The sequence below is a fragment of the Barbatula barbatula genome (genome assembly GCF_947034865.1).
Source record: "Barbatula barbatula genome assembly, chromosome: 9".
Classification (NCBI taxonomy): Eukaryota; Metazoa; Chordata; class Actinopteri; order Cypriniformes; family Nemacheilidae; genus Barbatula; species Barbatula barbatula.
In genome coordinates this window covers 19,123,102-19,137,652 of record NC_136772.1, presented here as the reverse complement: position 1 = coordinate 19,137,652, position 14,551 = coordinate 19,123,102, and the positions used below count along the sequence as shown (strand labels likewise).

Genomic DNA, 14,551 nt, shown 5'->3' with positions numbered 1-14,551 from the left:
CATAAAACAACACTTAATTAAGAAAATAACTCTCAAAATGAAGTCTTAGGCAAAGGATGCTGGGAAAATTAAATCCTCTGCCACATAACACATAAATGATGCAGTGCCAACATGAATGGATTCATTTACATAACTGAACATGAAAAAATCATGTTGTGACAAAAGTTTACAAACATTATGTTGATTTAACTTATTTTAATAAAAACAATTGGACAAGCAGCAAAAATCCTTTTCTTCAGTGAATGTGCTCCTTTGTTCGCAAAGCTCAGCTGTGTTTGTTAGTTCACTGCATTTTGGACATCAGCGAAGCGTCAGTTTTCCCGTCTGGCCAATAATGTGCTACGAATGCATACAATGATGTCAGAAGAGGAGCTCAGAGACAATTTTAGGAAGCTCACTGCAGAAGCTGGCAAAGTCCTGGAAGCCAACGATGATGTAGAGGGGCAATGGATTGAAGAAAACTCTGATGCAGAGGAGTTGGGCAAGCAGCAGAAGTCTGACTTGGTCAAAACAGCCAATGAGTGTGAGAAGAAACTGCAGGAGTTAAAGGACCTCATACAAAAGACATTGTGGGCCAATTTTGGGGAATATGAACTGACCCAAGCAACTACAACAGCAGAGTCGCAAGTAGAAAACGTGGGAGCTGTGGACCCAAGAAAAAACCCAGATGCATATCTCTTCATGATCGGACAACTAGAGAAACTTGTGAAGGCTGCGAAGGAGGTGCACAAATATTGGAGGTGCTGGGCCCCCCCAGCAGAGCAACAACAGTTCCAGAGTCGTATCAAAGACCTTGAAACTATCCTGCCAAATCTCACAATAAGACAAGCAGACTTTACAGGGGCACACGTTAGAGGAGAAACCAGCAGATTGAGTACTACTTCGAACAGTTCTGTGGCCACACCAGCAATTAAATTAAAGCCAGCTTCCCTCCCAAAGTTTTCTGGCATCCGCCGAGAGTTTCATCGGTGGAAAAAGGACTGGGAAGCGCTCCAGAGGCAGGGAGAACCTACTGGATCTAGAGAGGTTAAAAAGTTCCAACTTCTCAACAGTGTGGATGAGAAGACAATACGAGACCTCCACCTCACAACTTACACAACTGCTGAGGATGTTTTCCGGGTCTTGGAGAACCGCTTTGGAAATAAGACAAATATAGCCCTTGAGATAGTAGAAGAGCTCAAAAGACTCCAAGCAGTTAAAGGTAACCAGCCCAGAAGGATTGGCGGGTCCTCGCTTCGACCCGCCAGCCTGACAAGTGGGTCTGCATGCGGCGCCACCATGGCAGCAGAATCAGATGCTGCTTGTCGGAACTGGATTACCTATCCCTGTTGCAAGTCTTGTCTTTGGTGTATTGTGTACATGTTTTTCTCCCCACCTTCCCCATGTTATGCTTTATCTTCTTCTAAAAATACATTTCGTTGCACTGTACTTGTATGTATGTAATGACAATAAATTGAATCAAAATCAAATCAAATTGTTGAGCTCATCCAAGCCGTAGAAAAAGCCCTGGTCGATCTGAACGAGCTTGGCAAGACTGGTGCTATAAAGAACCCTCTTGTTACTAAGACAATAGAGAGTAAACTTCCTGATGGCCTGAAGAAGGAATGGCTTCTGCATGTAGCTGGCAAAGGTGATGAAGCTGAAGAAGACAAGCGATTTGACTACCTCCTCAAGTTTCTTCAAGGTCAAGAAGCCATCTATGAGAAGCTGGACCAACTGAAAGAGGAGGAACCAAAACCAAAATCTGAACCTCGGCAAGCTCGAACGAGAGCCTCCACCCAATTAAGCAACCAGGCTCAAGGATGTGATGTCTGCGGAGACTGGAAGCATAAGAAAAGGTTATATTTCTGCCAAAAGTTTCGCACGCTTAAGCTGGCAGAGAAAAGAGATGCTGTCAGGAAGCTGGGAGCCTGCAAAAAATGCCTGGAGATTCACAATGAAGGTGACTATTGTAAATCAGAGTTTCTGTGCAGGAGGCCAGACTGCATAGAACAGCGTGCTGCAGGACACCACTATTACCTCTGCCCGAGAGTTGGTACATCCAAAGGGAATGTCGTCCAGAGGTCCAACAACAGCAAAGTGGGAGGTGACACAAGAGAGCGTTATACCCAAGCCCAAGAAGAGTTCATTAAAAGCCTATCACCTGAACTTGCAGAGAAGTGTTGCAATGCTTTTTGCAATACTATAGCCAGAACCTATCTTGTGTCCAACCAACCCAGTCTTCTAGCAGAGAATGGAATAGTGGAGTGGCCAGTCATCATGATGCTCTTAGAGGTCACGGCCAATGCAGGACAAAAAGTTGGGACTTTGATTGTTTGAACCTCAGAAGTGAAGCCATAACCCTTGTTGTCCACGGTGTGGAATGAAAGTTCATCACCACAAAACGGTACCTCCTAAAGATCCGGGTCCGCACAGAGCAATGTCAGATCCCACCAACTCCTCTGCTATGGTTTGGACAGTATTGCAGATATTCACAAACATGTGACAGCCAAAAGACTCCAAGAGTTCTTTCCAGATGTCCCCCAAAATGAACTTGTTAGACCAAGACAGATAAAACTTTTGATAAGCCATAAGGAAGGGCGACTGGTCCCACAGAAAATACGCACTGTTGGGGACCTTGTACTATGGGATGGGCCATTGGGAAAGACAATTGCAGGGACACACCCTGGTCTGTTTGAAGAGGCTACAGTTACAGCACACCAGTCCAGAGCGCACATCGCTAGATCCATGAGAACGGCAGCATTGATGTATGAAGAGCATATCTGCGCCAAACCTACTAGCAAGTCTTCTTATTCTGCTATAACCACTCGGGAGTTTATTGAGTGGTGGAGATGGGATAGCATTGGTGCCCCCTGCACCCCAATATTGTGGAGGATGTCGCTGTGGCAGTTGTCAACTTGGTGGCAAATAAATGACTCTGGCTGAAGAAAGGGAGCTGGAAGTTGTTAAGGGTGGCCTGACTTATGTTGATGCTGATGACCACAGTGATAGTCCACACTGGCATGCAAGGTATCCATGGCTCAGTGACCCGTCTACATTGCCAAACAACATACAAGCAGTGGAGGCAACCTTTCTCAGAACAGAGAGACAGCTCGTCAAGGAACCGCAGTGGAAAAAAGCCTATGATGCTCAAGTCCACGAAATGGTTGACCGCCGGGCTACAAGAAAGCTGACCAAAGAGGATCTAACTAACTGGAATGGACCTGTCTGGTATATTAGTCATCTAATCGCACCCATCCCCCACTCTGTTACAACTCCGGTGCGACTTGTCTGGAACAGCAGTCACTAGTACAAAGGCCAAAGTCTCAATGACCTTCTGATGAAATGCCCTGACGTTCTCAATTCGATTCGAGCTGTCTTCCTCAAGTTCCGCCAAGGCTCCTACGCCGCTCTAGGAGACGTCAGAAAAATGTACAATTCTGTGTGGCTTGAGGAGAGGGAAGTCCATCTACCCCGATTCTTGTGGCGGGATTCAGAGGGCAATGAGTTAGAACAATATGCCATAACCAGAGTGAATATCGGGGACAAGCCAGCAGGGTGCATAGCACAACTGGCCATGAGGGAGACGGCTAACCTGCCTCAATTCAGCCACCTCACAGATGAATGTCAAGTATTACATGAGCACAGCTACGTCGATGACATCTTGACATCCCACAACTGCCGTGAAAGACTCGAAGTCATCACAAAGAATGTGGAGCTGATTCTAAAAGCAGGAGGGTTTGCACTGAAGCCTTGGGTCTTCTCGGGCCAAAATAAAGGAGTAAGAGAAAAGGCATCACCAAAAATAGTTGTCCTGCCAAATCAGCTTAAGGAGGAAGACAACAAGGCGCTCGGTCTCGGCTACATTGTGGATGAAGACATGTTGCATGTCATGGTGAGAGTCAACTTCTCCAGGCGGAAGAAAAAGATGAGGCTTGGGCAAGACTTACTGGTAGAAGAAGTACAAGCACAGACACCAGACCCGCTGACGAGACATGAACTGCTGAGTTAAGTTGCTGGTTTGTACGACCCGGTTGGCCTGACAACGCCATTAAAGCAAAAAGGAGCTATCCTGGTCCGAAGGGCATTTCAAGAGGCAAAATCAAAGTGCAGCATGGTCAAGGACACATGGGACCTTCCCCTGTCGGATGAGCTCCGCAAAGATGCAATTGGAATTTTTGAGGAGTACGTCCAGCTAAGCAAAGTAATGTTCCCAAGAGCCCTTACTCCACCAAAGGCAACAACTGAACCAGTCGCTGTCCCTTTTTCAGATGGCAGTGAAAGCTCCTATGGTGCTGTCCTCTACCTGCGGTGGAACTGCAAGGAACAATTAACAATTCGACTAGTTGAGTCAAAAGCAAAGCTGACACCACTAGATCAGAGGGGGGATGCAGTCAAAGCAGAGCTTTGCGGTGCAGTCTTTGCAAGCCGCCTGAAAAAGTACTTTGAACAGCATACCCAGATCCAGATCAAAAGTTGGTACCATTTGTTAGACAGTCAGACTGTTCTTGGAGCTATCCAGCGTGAAAGCTATGGATTTCAGACTTTCTTCGCTAATAGAATTGGAGAGATCCAAGAGAGCACACGGCTACAGGACTGGTGCTGGATCCCTGGACCACTCAACACAGCTGACATTATCACTCGAGGAGCTGGGCCAAAGGAACTTGATGCCCATTCAGAGTGGCAGCAAGGGCCAGATTTTCTATATCTTCCAGAGAGCGAGTGGCCAATTATGTCGTCAAGAGATGTGTCTGTGACAGCTCGAGAAAGCATTAAAAATATGCAAAAGGAGTCATTTTTGGCAGCACTCACCAGAGCCCAAGCAAAAATAAGTCTTCCAAGTCTTGTGGGAAGACTTCCTGCAGGTGCAGCTGTTCTAAACTTGGTGGATGAGAGGCGCTTTAGTAGCCTAAAGTGTCTAATCAAGACTGTTGCTTTTATCTGGAGAGCCGCCAAAAAGTTTAGATCTACAACAAAGTCCATCGAGACCCCAAAGTGGGAGGCAATTTCCACAAAAAGGAGTTATCACCACCACAGAAAGTCAAGAGGCAATAAGAGACCTCTATCTTGCTGCTCAAGAGGGGGTGACGTTCCCAACTACCACTACGGACCGCCTAGTTGTGTACAGAGAGCCAGAATCTGAGTTACTAGTCTGCGGTGGGAGAATCCATGGCTTCAGGGAGGATGGCGCTGCAGTTCCCCTTCTGCCTTTCAATGCATGGGTCTCTACTTTATTGGCACAAGAGGCGCACGATGAGGGTCATGAAGGTGTGGCTGCAACCCTGCTGAAAATGAGGAGGAAAGCCTGGGTCATCCAAGGGAGGAAAATTGCCCGAAAATTAGTGGAGAACTGTCTTTTCTGCAAAAAGTCAAGAGCAAGAAGGTGCAAACAGGTAATGGGTGACCTACCTCCTGAAAGGGCCACACCTGCAGTTCCGTTCGAGTTCACCACAGTCGACCTCTTTGGACCATACCTTGTCAAAGATGACATCAAGAAACGGGTCTCAATGAAAGTGTGGGGTGTCGTCTTCAGCTGTATGGCCAGCAGGGCAATTCATGCAGACCTGGTCAACACAATGTCGACAGAGAGCTTCTTGATGGCTTACCAACGCTTTACTGCAATTAGGGGGCACCCAAGAAAGATCTGGTCCGACCCGGGGACAAACTTCATCGGCGCCAAACCTGTCCTAAGACGGCTGTACCAGTTGCTGGATGCTCAGAATAGAACTTCAATAGAAGAGATGTCGGCTCCAAAAGGTACCAGATGGGAGTGGACAATTCACCCTGCTGACTCACCTCACCGCAATGGGGCTGCTGAAGCCGCTGTCCGCATTCTCAAGAAGGCATTGCAGAGCCTGGGCAACAACACTGGCCTTAGCTACAGCGAGCTTCAAACAACACTACAACTTGCTTCAAATCTTGCCAACGAATGCCCAATAGATGCCAGGGTGCAGAGCCATGAAGAAAGCATGCAGTATGTGTCACCCAACACACATCTCCTGGGCCGAGCCTCTCCAAGCGGTGAGATTAGAACATTTGACTTTGCGAACTACCCTTACAAGAGGCTCAGAGAGATGCAGAACCAGGTCAACAAGTTCTGGAGGTCTTGGAGTCAGCTTGCTGGCCCAAACTTAATTCTGAGAAGTAAATGGCACACTTCGTATTGCAACGTCGCTGTCGGAGATATTGTCTGGTTGTGTGACCAAAATGCAGTTAGGGGCCAATTTAAGCTGGGACGGGTGGTGAGCGTTAATCCAGATGCTAAGGGCATTGTTCGAGACGTGAACGTCAAAGTGGTCCAAAGCTCCTGCCCCCCAGTCACAAAACCCGCACTAAACCGGCCATTGGCCAAAGTCCTGAAAAAAGCTATGCAAACCACAGTCCTGCACAGAGATGTTCGACGCCTGGTTGTCTTGATACCAGGTGAGGATCAAACTCGGAGCTGACCGGCAGTGTGTAGGGGCTGATTTACAATCTTTCCATCGGTTCCCGTGGGAAGATTGACTGGGAGGTGTGCTGACAAACTGCCTGGGAGCTCCTCAGTGGTGAAACTCCTCCTCCTTCAATCAGTGGTGAACCAGGTGGAACAAATCTTCCAGGCAATCTGGGCGTGCCAGCGTGCTGTTGTCTTTAGACTGCAGTGAAAGGAGCATTTATAGCACCACAGACATCTTTGTAATCAAGGTGACTGTGCAAGACCAAGCCCTCCACAAAACTGTGAAGGACAGCCGGTAAGCGCCATATTGGCCATGCTTGGCTAGACTGCTAATGAAACTCTGGAAAATACAGACTCTTAACTTTTGTTGACTATGATAGGACTTCTTGTATTTATACCTTCAAATGTTGTTTGTGGGGTATAAAGGAAAAGTAAGAGCCAAATTTATTGTTGACAAAGAATGTGTTTGAAATGGTTAAAAGTAATTTAAACTTTGTAGAAATCTTAGTAAACCAAGTTCTTAATTCAGAAAAAGAAAATATAGCTAAAAAATATATACTGATTCTGCATTTGGTTTAAAATGCTGGGTGTCTATTTTGGAAAAACATCTGCTTAAAAGTAGAAACCTTGTATTTTATCATGGCAAAAATGTGTTAATCTGAGGTGAATGTGGATAAATTGGTATGTGTTTTATTTGACTGGCAACTCAAATAATAACTTGTATTTGTCATCCCTCTTTTGAGGTTTTTCACCTGGTTACTGCCAACCAACGAATGGTAAATAAAAAACGAACAACTGATTCCATGGCTGTTTATTGAGTGAAATCCAGTTAAGATCTTCATGTGGAGGGACTGTCCTTTTCAAGTGGGGAATTGCACGAGAAAGGGGTCAGAACTTGACAAATTGTGTGCTCTTTCTTTAGTTCCCAATCCCTAGCATCCCAACCAAACCCCCTCCCACACATGTTCAGAAGGACGCCTGTTTTCAGAAATAATCAAACAGCTATATCTGTCTTTAACAAATGTGATCAACCTAAAGACTCTTCGAAGATACAAAGTATGCAATACTACTCTATAGGTAGGTACTCAAGATTAGTATGAGATGGCAGAAAATGCAAGTGTTACATCTTTAGTGTTACAGCTTAAAAAATAAGCTACATTATAGAATTGCACTTCCGCTGTCTAATTCAAGACAAAACAATTTAATATGGAAAACACAGCATAACAAAGATGGCATAGAGACATGTAAATGTTCATACAAATTCTAACCAATGATACATTTTGCTTAGAGGAACTGTGGCTTGAGTTTTACAACCTCTGATGTTACTTTATGCACAGTACTTCAGAGCCTTAAATAAATGTATAAAGTAATGAATAACTTTCTATTCCAAGTAATGAAAAGACTAAAAGTGCCTGTTTATGTGAATGGCATGTAAATGACAGCAATATACCTGCAAAGTAATAACTTTGTTCTTGCTAAATAATATCAAAGTGAATATTAAAGTGAAGAATGTTGGGTAATGTGGTGATATTCCAATAGTTAAGCATGTAAACTGTTGATATCTCAACGGCTCGAAAAATATAATTTTCAGACAATCTGCATTATTGAAATATAATATCAACAATCCAAGCAATCCAATCTGCTTTGAAGTGCAACATGTCACATTTTGTTAATGTACATTCTACTATATGCGCAGTGATCTGTGTAAATTGCATGATTTTTTTGTGGTTATAAATGACAAGGAATATAATGCTTAATAATGTGTCATTGGCACATGAGTTATCAGCTATAGAGTGCATGGCTCCTTACAGAAACTAAATGAGCCAGTTACATAAAACATTCCTCATATTTCAGGGGTCAGTTGTGGCCTGGGGGTTAGAGCGTTGGGCTTGTGATCAGAAGGTTGCCGGTTGTTGTCATGGGTGAGTCATTCATTTTAGCATGCTCTCTATCCATGAGCTAAAAAATATAGGATTTTAAACTCACATTCTACTCTCTTCTCCAGCATGGCTAGACGATTCGTCACCTCAGTCTTCAATTCGTTGATCTTTAATGCCCTTTTTGAGAACAGTGGAATAGAAGGAGACGGAGACAAAAGTACAAATCAATAATTCATCCAGCAATATATCAAAGGTGTATTTAGAAGAAGGTCATTCTGATATTGAAAATACCTGGAGAACTGCTCTGCCACCTGGGTCAGCACATTTTGGAACAGCTCTTCTTTATCTAAGAGATGACAAAACAATATGCATCCTTAATCATGGCTGAACGAAGTATTATAATAGAATGATCTAAGTTTACTCTGACAGCGTAAATAAAGCATAAGCAATAAAGGTGTAAATTGAAGCATCCAAAGAGTAAAAATAGTCAGAGAGGAGATAAGATAAATGATAAAGGTAATGCAAGAAATTCCAATTTTAATGACAATCTCACCTGGTTTAACCGTGTTTACATAGCCGCATCGTGCGTTAACATACCGTACCACTTACAATTTTATAGAGTGAAATTTGCTAACATGCACACTTCTCAAATGTGGATCCACTGAATTTCATGAACAAAGTTCAGACCAAGTGCCTAATAAAAGACTCACTGTTGGCTGACTGTCTCTCATTATCCCCAAATCACTTCACAGAGGTCACAGTCATCTTAAACTCCATTCATGCTGAAAAACCCTTGCTGCGTCCCAAATTGCACACTTATTTTATGCAGTAAAAGTATATACTGTTTTTGTTATGGAATAATATGTACAATGTAGTGCATTATACCAACTTGTTGCTTGGGACATACTAACGCAAAACAGAAGTGGCTGTTGTTGCCTAGACGACACTGTGGTCATTCACAGTCATGAACATGAAAATACTTTCATTTAATAATTTAGCAACATCACTAAACTCCGGGATTCCATGTATACAGGAATTCTGTGCATGCTAAGTATTAATACATAGTATGGTTGTGTGCTATTCAAAGCCACAGTATGTGCCGCGATGTTAAAAAACAAAGCAGGATGGAACATGTTGGATTAGAGAAATTGTCCAAAAAAGGAATTTACATTTTAGTTTGCTTTACGTAAATAAAGTTAATTTCCCAGCTCGAGATTACCAGAGACAAAATGTAAAAGACTGTCTGAGTGTTTCAGCAGTGACAAATGGCCTTTACTCTTCTGCACACTCCATTTATGGTGATTTATATTGATTGATCACTCCAATTGTGCATTCCCCTTTCAGTCTTTATACTCTCCTTTAACAATAAATGCAAACACTATTTATTGATGAAAGCACACCATTTCACATGAGGCACATGTGTCTTGATTATTATATAAGGTACAGAACAAATGACACTTACCTGCAAGCTGTCCGTCAGTTATTGGCACCACTTTGTATGGCGACCTTGAAAAACACCAAGACACACAAACGCAGTTACAAAGCTGCTGCCACACTAAAATACGTCCCTTATTCCTGACTGACAATCAGCAGCTACTGATGTCCAAATGCCATAGATGCATTGCTATCAAAGTTGTTTACACCTGTTGTTCATAACAGCAAATGGGCACTCTTTAATTTTCAAACAGGAACTTTACCTTTATCTTTATCTGGCCGTCAGCCATTATTTGTCTTGCATGAAGGGCAGATTTGTACATGATCCCCAGATAAGGTTTTTTACAATGGGCCACTTTATTTCTGGCTCACCTGAGAATGTTTTGACAGTATCCTTATGTATAAAGTGTTCTCTATTTTGACCATAAGTCTGTCTGTAAACGGGTGTTAATAGATTCGTGAGAGTTTAGTTCTTGACCCTTTAGTCAGTTTGATTTAACAGACTATCAAGAGAATTCTACTTGTCCAAAAAAGTCTAAACAGTTTTAAAAGCAACAGCTTCATTCTTCTTACAGAATAAGATTTGTATCCATGTAAAAGGCCATATAAAAGGTAATTCAACTACCTGTTGTTTGTTATAGGTCTTATCTATTATAAACAGTACATGGTGACGCATTCTGAAGAGATTTAGGTCTAACACTTTTGTTTGTGTACTGAATCGGCTTACTTACTGTAAAAACTCACATTTAAAGCAGTTCACAAATTTAAAGGGTTTTAAAAAGGGGCAGACGACAAAATTACCTCTCAGAGTTGTTTGGCATTGTGGGGTCAATAGAGACCATAGCTCCTGTTGAGTCCAAAAGCGAAATGGTTGTGTTCCTGTCAGAAGCAGATACACTCTTTAAACAGAGGAGCACTTCACAAATGGAAACACTTCAATCACACATGCACAAACACACGTAAGCAAGCTCGCACGCACACGCATGCATGCGTGCGCACACACACACACACAAATAACACGTTGTACCTGGAGAGCCTTGTGGCAGTGCAGAACAGCTCCTTAATGTCACACGGACTACAGAAACGACTAAAAACCACCTAAAATAAAGACAAAATGCAATAACTACTTTTGCTTGTGAAATGGGTGCATTGTTTTATTAGTTCTATTCCCGTAATTCGTTTGACTACTTAAAATAATGAAAAATTAAAGACTATGATTTTATCTGTGTAACACAAAGATGCTCATAACCTTAATTGTATTATGTCTAATATAACCACATTTCACAACAACAAAATTGGAATGCAATGCTGGAATTTTTGATACTTCTATACAAACTATACAAATAGCAAATGAATAACTAGCATGTTTTAATATTTTTTTAACCTAATGTAAAAGGAAAACATTAACACTTTTTATTAATAAGCTCACAAAAAAAATATTCGGGGAAATCTAACCTTTATTCAAACGACTCCAAATTAAAATTAAAAAGACACAATAAAACGCATGTGCTAATAATTGTTTTCCTCAAAACTATAACTTTTTTATCATAGAAGACAGAAGTTCCCCTAACTGAATCATCTAAGAATTGACTATGGCATAGTTTGACCATGGTTTTATGTTTTTTAATACGTTATTGATTATTAAAGACTTTGCACACCATTCAAAACCTGACCCCTGAGTACTCTGACCCACCTCAAACACATGTCTGACTAATGAAATTAGCAGACACAACAAGACAGCAAAAAAAAGGTGACAGTTAAAAAAAACAATGGGGTGGGGCGGTTTGGGTGGGTTGCAGCTGGCAGACAGAGAGAGAGAGTCAGTGATAAGGAGCTTTATAGTGTTTAAGGGATTGTTCAATAGTGCAACTGCTTTTTAATTGGAGTACGAGAAATCATTTTTAGAATAAGAATTGCTTGCAATTTTGCACTTTGTCAGAAATAAAATTACACTGTTTACAACTCTTCCCACTGTGTACTGAATTTAATAATATTATATCATTTATGTAAATTAATTCCTAATTAAACATTTATTCATATTATGCCTTGAAAGAGTGCGTACCATCTGTAAATATGTATATTCACAGAATATATTGCTCTATATAATTATTTTAAATTGGCATTGTAGTGTTGTTCAGTGCATGTTTCAGTTATTGAATAAGCGCTTATGAATAAATGTGTGGACATGCAGCTACACTAGTATAACAAATTTATGATAGACCTATTCGTTTAGCCATTACTCCAGAACTAAATGTTTGTGCGTTGTGTTGGTGCAGACATACACACAGATGTGCTCCTTAAATCATGTGTGTCATTGCTTTTATATGTTGATTGTCTAGTTTTTTGATCCATTGCCAAGAAAGAACAATGACAAGGCAGAGGCACATTTATAACTATTAAGACTACTTAGCATTTTATTACTCTGGTGAATAAACAACTCATTGATTTGTTGTTATTGAATTAGATACACAGCAGTGGGATGACAACTGATTGTAGATACCTGTAAATGGAACGCAAATATCCCAACAATCTGTCTCATAATGTATAATCAGTCAGACCAGCTGTTTAACCTTGATAGCAAGAGCTGAGACCACACACTACTCAGAACACAAGAGTTTGAAGAAGACTGTGTGAAGTGTTATAATAGTGAAAAGCACATAAAGAAGATCCTACAGGATAAGTGGCTAACAAAAGACAATAAATAGTTAAATGAAGTCAAATTACGAGACATTAAAAAGACGTCGTGACCATTAGTATAATTACTAATAGCATTGTCAAACTTGTTAATGTAGCAAAACTATGTTCTATACAAATAAAACCATGCATTTTTATATTCGTTAGGGAAAGGATGTGCATGAAAAATAAAAAAAATAAAAACGTAGGCCAATTTAAATTATAAAATTAGATTTTAATTTTAAACCATAACTATATTTGTAAAGTTTAACCAAGGAAACAATTGAACAGCCTCAGTGATACCATATAAACATCTAACTTTTAAAACTATGTATTAAAAGTGCACACTTTCCCTTTGAAAAAAACACATTGTCACACTGCGGATTTACCTTCTGGATCCGTCCATCCACGTCCAGGTATATCAACCGATACGCCGAAGACGCACTGCCCATCTCCCTGACCTTTCTCTCCGTCCGTTCCCTGGACCCCGTATCCTGTACGCGACCTAATTTAAAGATCTGAGCGTTTCTTTCAGCAGCAACACATTTATTAAGGCAGAGACTGTGTCTCTCATTGCACTGATCTTTCAACTCATCGCCCCCTTCACTCCCACTAGTTCATGCGCGAGAAGAGGAAAAACCACGCGCTCTCTCATCATGATCTCCATAGTAACTGAGGCCCACAAGGACACGCAAGGATGGAGAGGCTAGTGTGAAACAACACTGCCATTTAGTCCTGATGTGCTGTTTTGCTGATGCTTTGGTGATGTCAAATCGATATAGATCTATCATAAAATATTTGTTTCTCTTTTTAATGTTCTTACTCTAATCGAATCTTATTAAATATTTGGGAATATTGCTTTAATTGCGTCTCAGATGTCACTTTCCATATTAGTCTTTTTTATATCCCTTTTCCAGTATGATGCCGGGCTATTCACAAAACACAAGATTCATTAAACTTCATTCCTATTTTACAAATTTCTATTGTATATGTCTTGCAAAATTGTCAATATAAAATATTTAATAATAAAAATTTTACTTCAAACAAATCTCCTCCAATAAAACAAAACATCAATTTGTAGATAAATGGTAATTTCTGTGTTTTTCTTCTTCTCTGTAAACTCCCACTTGTTTTTGTTGTTTGTTCATTTTAACGTTTGTCTTCGTTTCACGTGCGTTTCCCAAAAATGCACTTAACAGGACTGCACGTAGCAATGCTTTTAGTGCTACTTACGAGTCGCTATCCATTTGTCAGGCGCTGAAATGTTTCCTTATACAAGGGCTCGTTTTTGTAGCATTCGCTTGTTTTCTTAATGTTCAGGCTAATTATTTTCACCCGATGAGCATGTGGTAGGTGAATGTTATTTAAAAAATATTTGTGTGCACATATAATACAAAAGTAAACAAATGCTGTAGGACCCTATGTGTTTGTTGAACCACGTGTTATCACACGTTTGAGTGAGGTGGCAAGTTACGTTTTTATTAGGCCTAAGTATTATCTAGCTTTCTAGCTCCAAACTAAATGTTTATTGTACACATACAGTACCAGCACTTTATTAATAATAAGCACAAAGTGTGTTAATTATGAATATGAACCTTTCAATTAGAGAACTATAAAGGGAAGAGCTAATCAATCCAATTTCTTGGCACACTTAATGTGGTGTACTTAAAATGAGCTAAATAAACCAGTAGACAATGCATTTACGGTAAACATGTTAACCACTTTAATTTCTTTTGGTTAGAAAAAATTGCAATGTCCAAAAAGTGCAATACAATCTAACTACAAATTAAATTACTTAAGATAAACAGTGTATGTTTTATATAAAAAAATCATTTAAATGGACAAAATGGACAATATTAAACAAAATAATAACAAAATGAACAGATCAGACGGATCTGTAACAAGGTGGTTCAAGAATAAAATATAAATCTGAATACCAATCAACTACAATAAAATACCAACAGGATCTTCCTATATGAAAAATAAATACAAATGTAATGAAAATGTAAGTAATGTTAAACTGTTATCAGTACTAAAGTTATAACACAGAAGCTTATTTTTTATTACCAGTACCAAGTTTATGAAACAGAAGCTTATTTCTATTACAGAAATATAATCCAATAAAGTTATTTTTAAAACCAGCTAAGTA

The 14,551-nt window shown here is 40.5% G+C and overlaps 1 protein-coding gene across 2 annotated transcripts in view; it reads right to left on the bottom strand.

Annotated features, from left to right (window-relative positions):
* The window catches only part of pde9aa (phosphodiesterase 9aa), a gene marked incomplete at its 5' end in the record, with an annotated part of 28,721 nt that extends 15,725 nt beyond the window's left edge, over positions 1-12,996 (bottom strand). The window contains 6 exons of one of the 2 annotated variants that reach the window (XM_079463969.1): positions 8,402-8,472; positions 8,587-8,641; positions 9,758-9,801; positions 10,531-10,608; positions 10,757-10,827; positions 12,792-12,996. In XM_079463969.1, the coding sequence (XP_079320095.1) occupies positions 8,402-8,472; positions 8,587-8,641; positions 9,758-9,801; positions 10,531-10,608; positions 10,757-10,827; positions 12,792-12,854 (382 nt within the window). The remainder of the gene's footprint in view (positions 1-8,401; positions 8,473-8,586; positions 8,642-9,757; positions 9,802-10,530; positions 10,609-10,756; positions 10,828-12,791) is intronic. The other variant, XM_079463968.1, reaches the window with a different exon arrangement.
* Between the last annotated feature and the right edge of the window lie 1,555 nt (positions 12,997-14,551).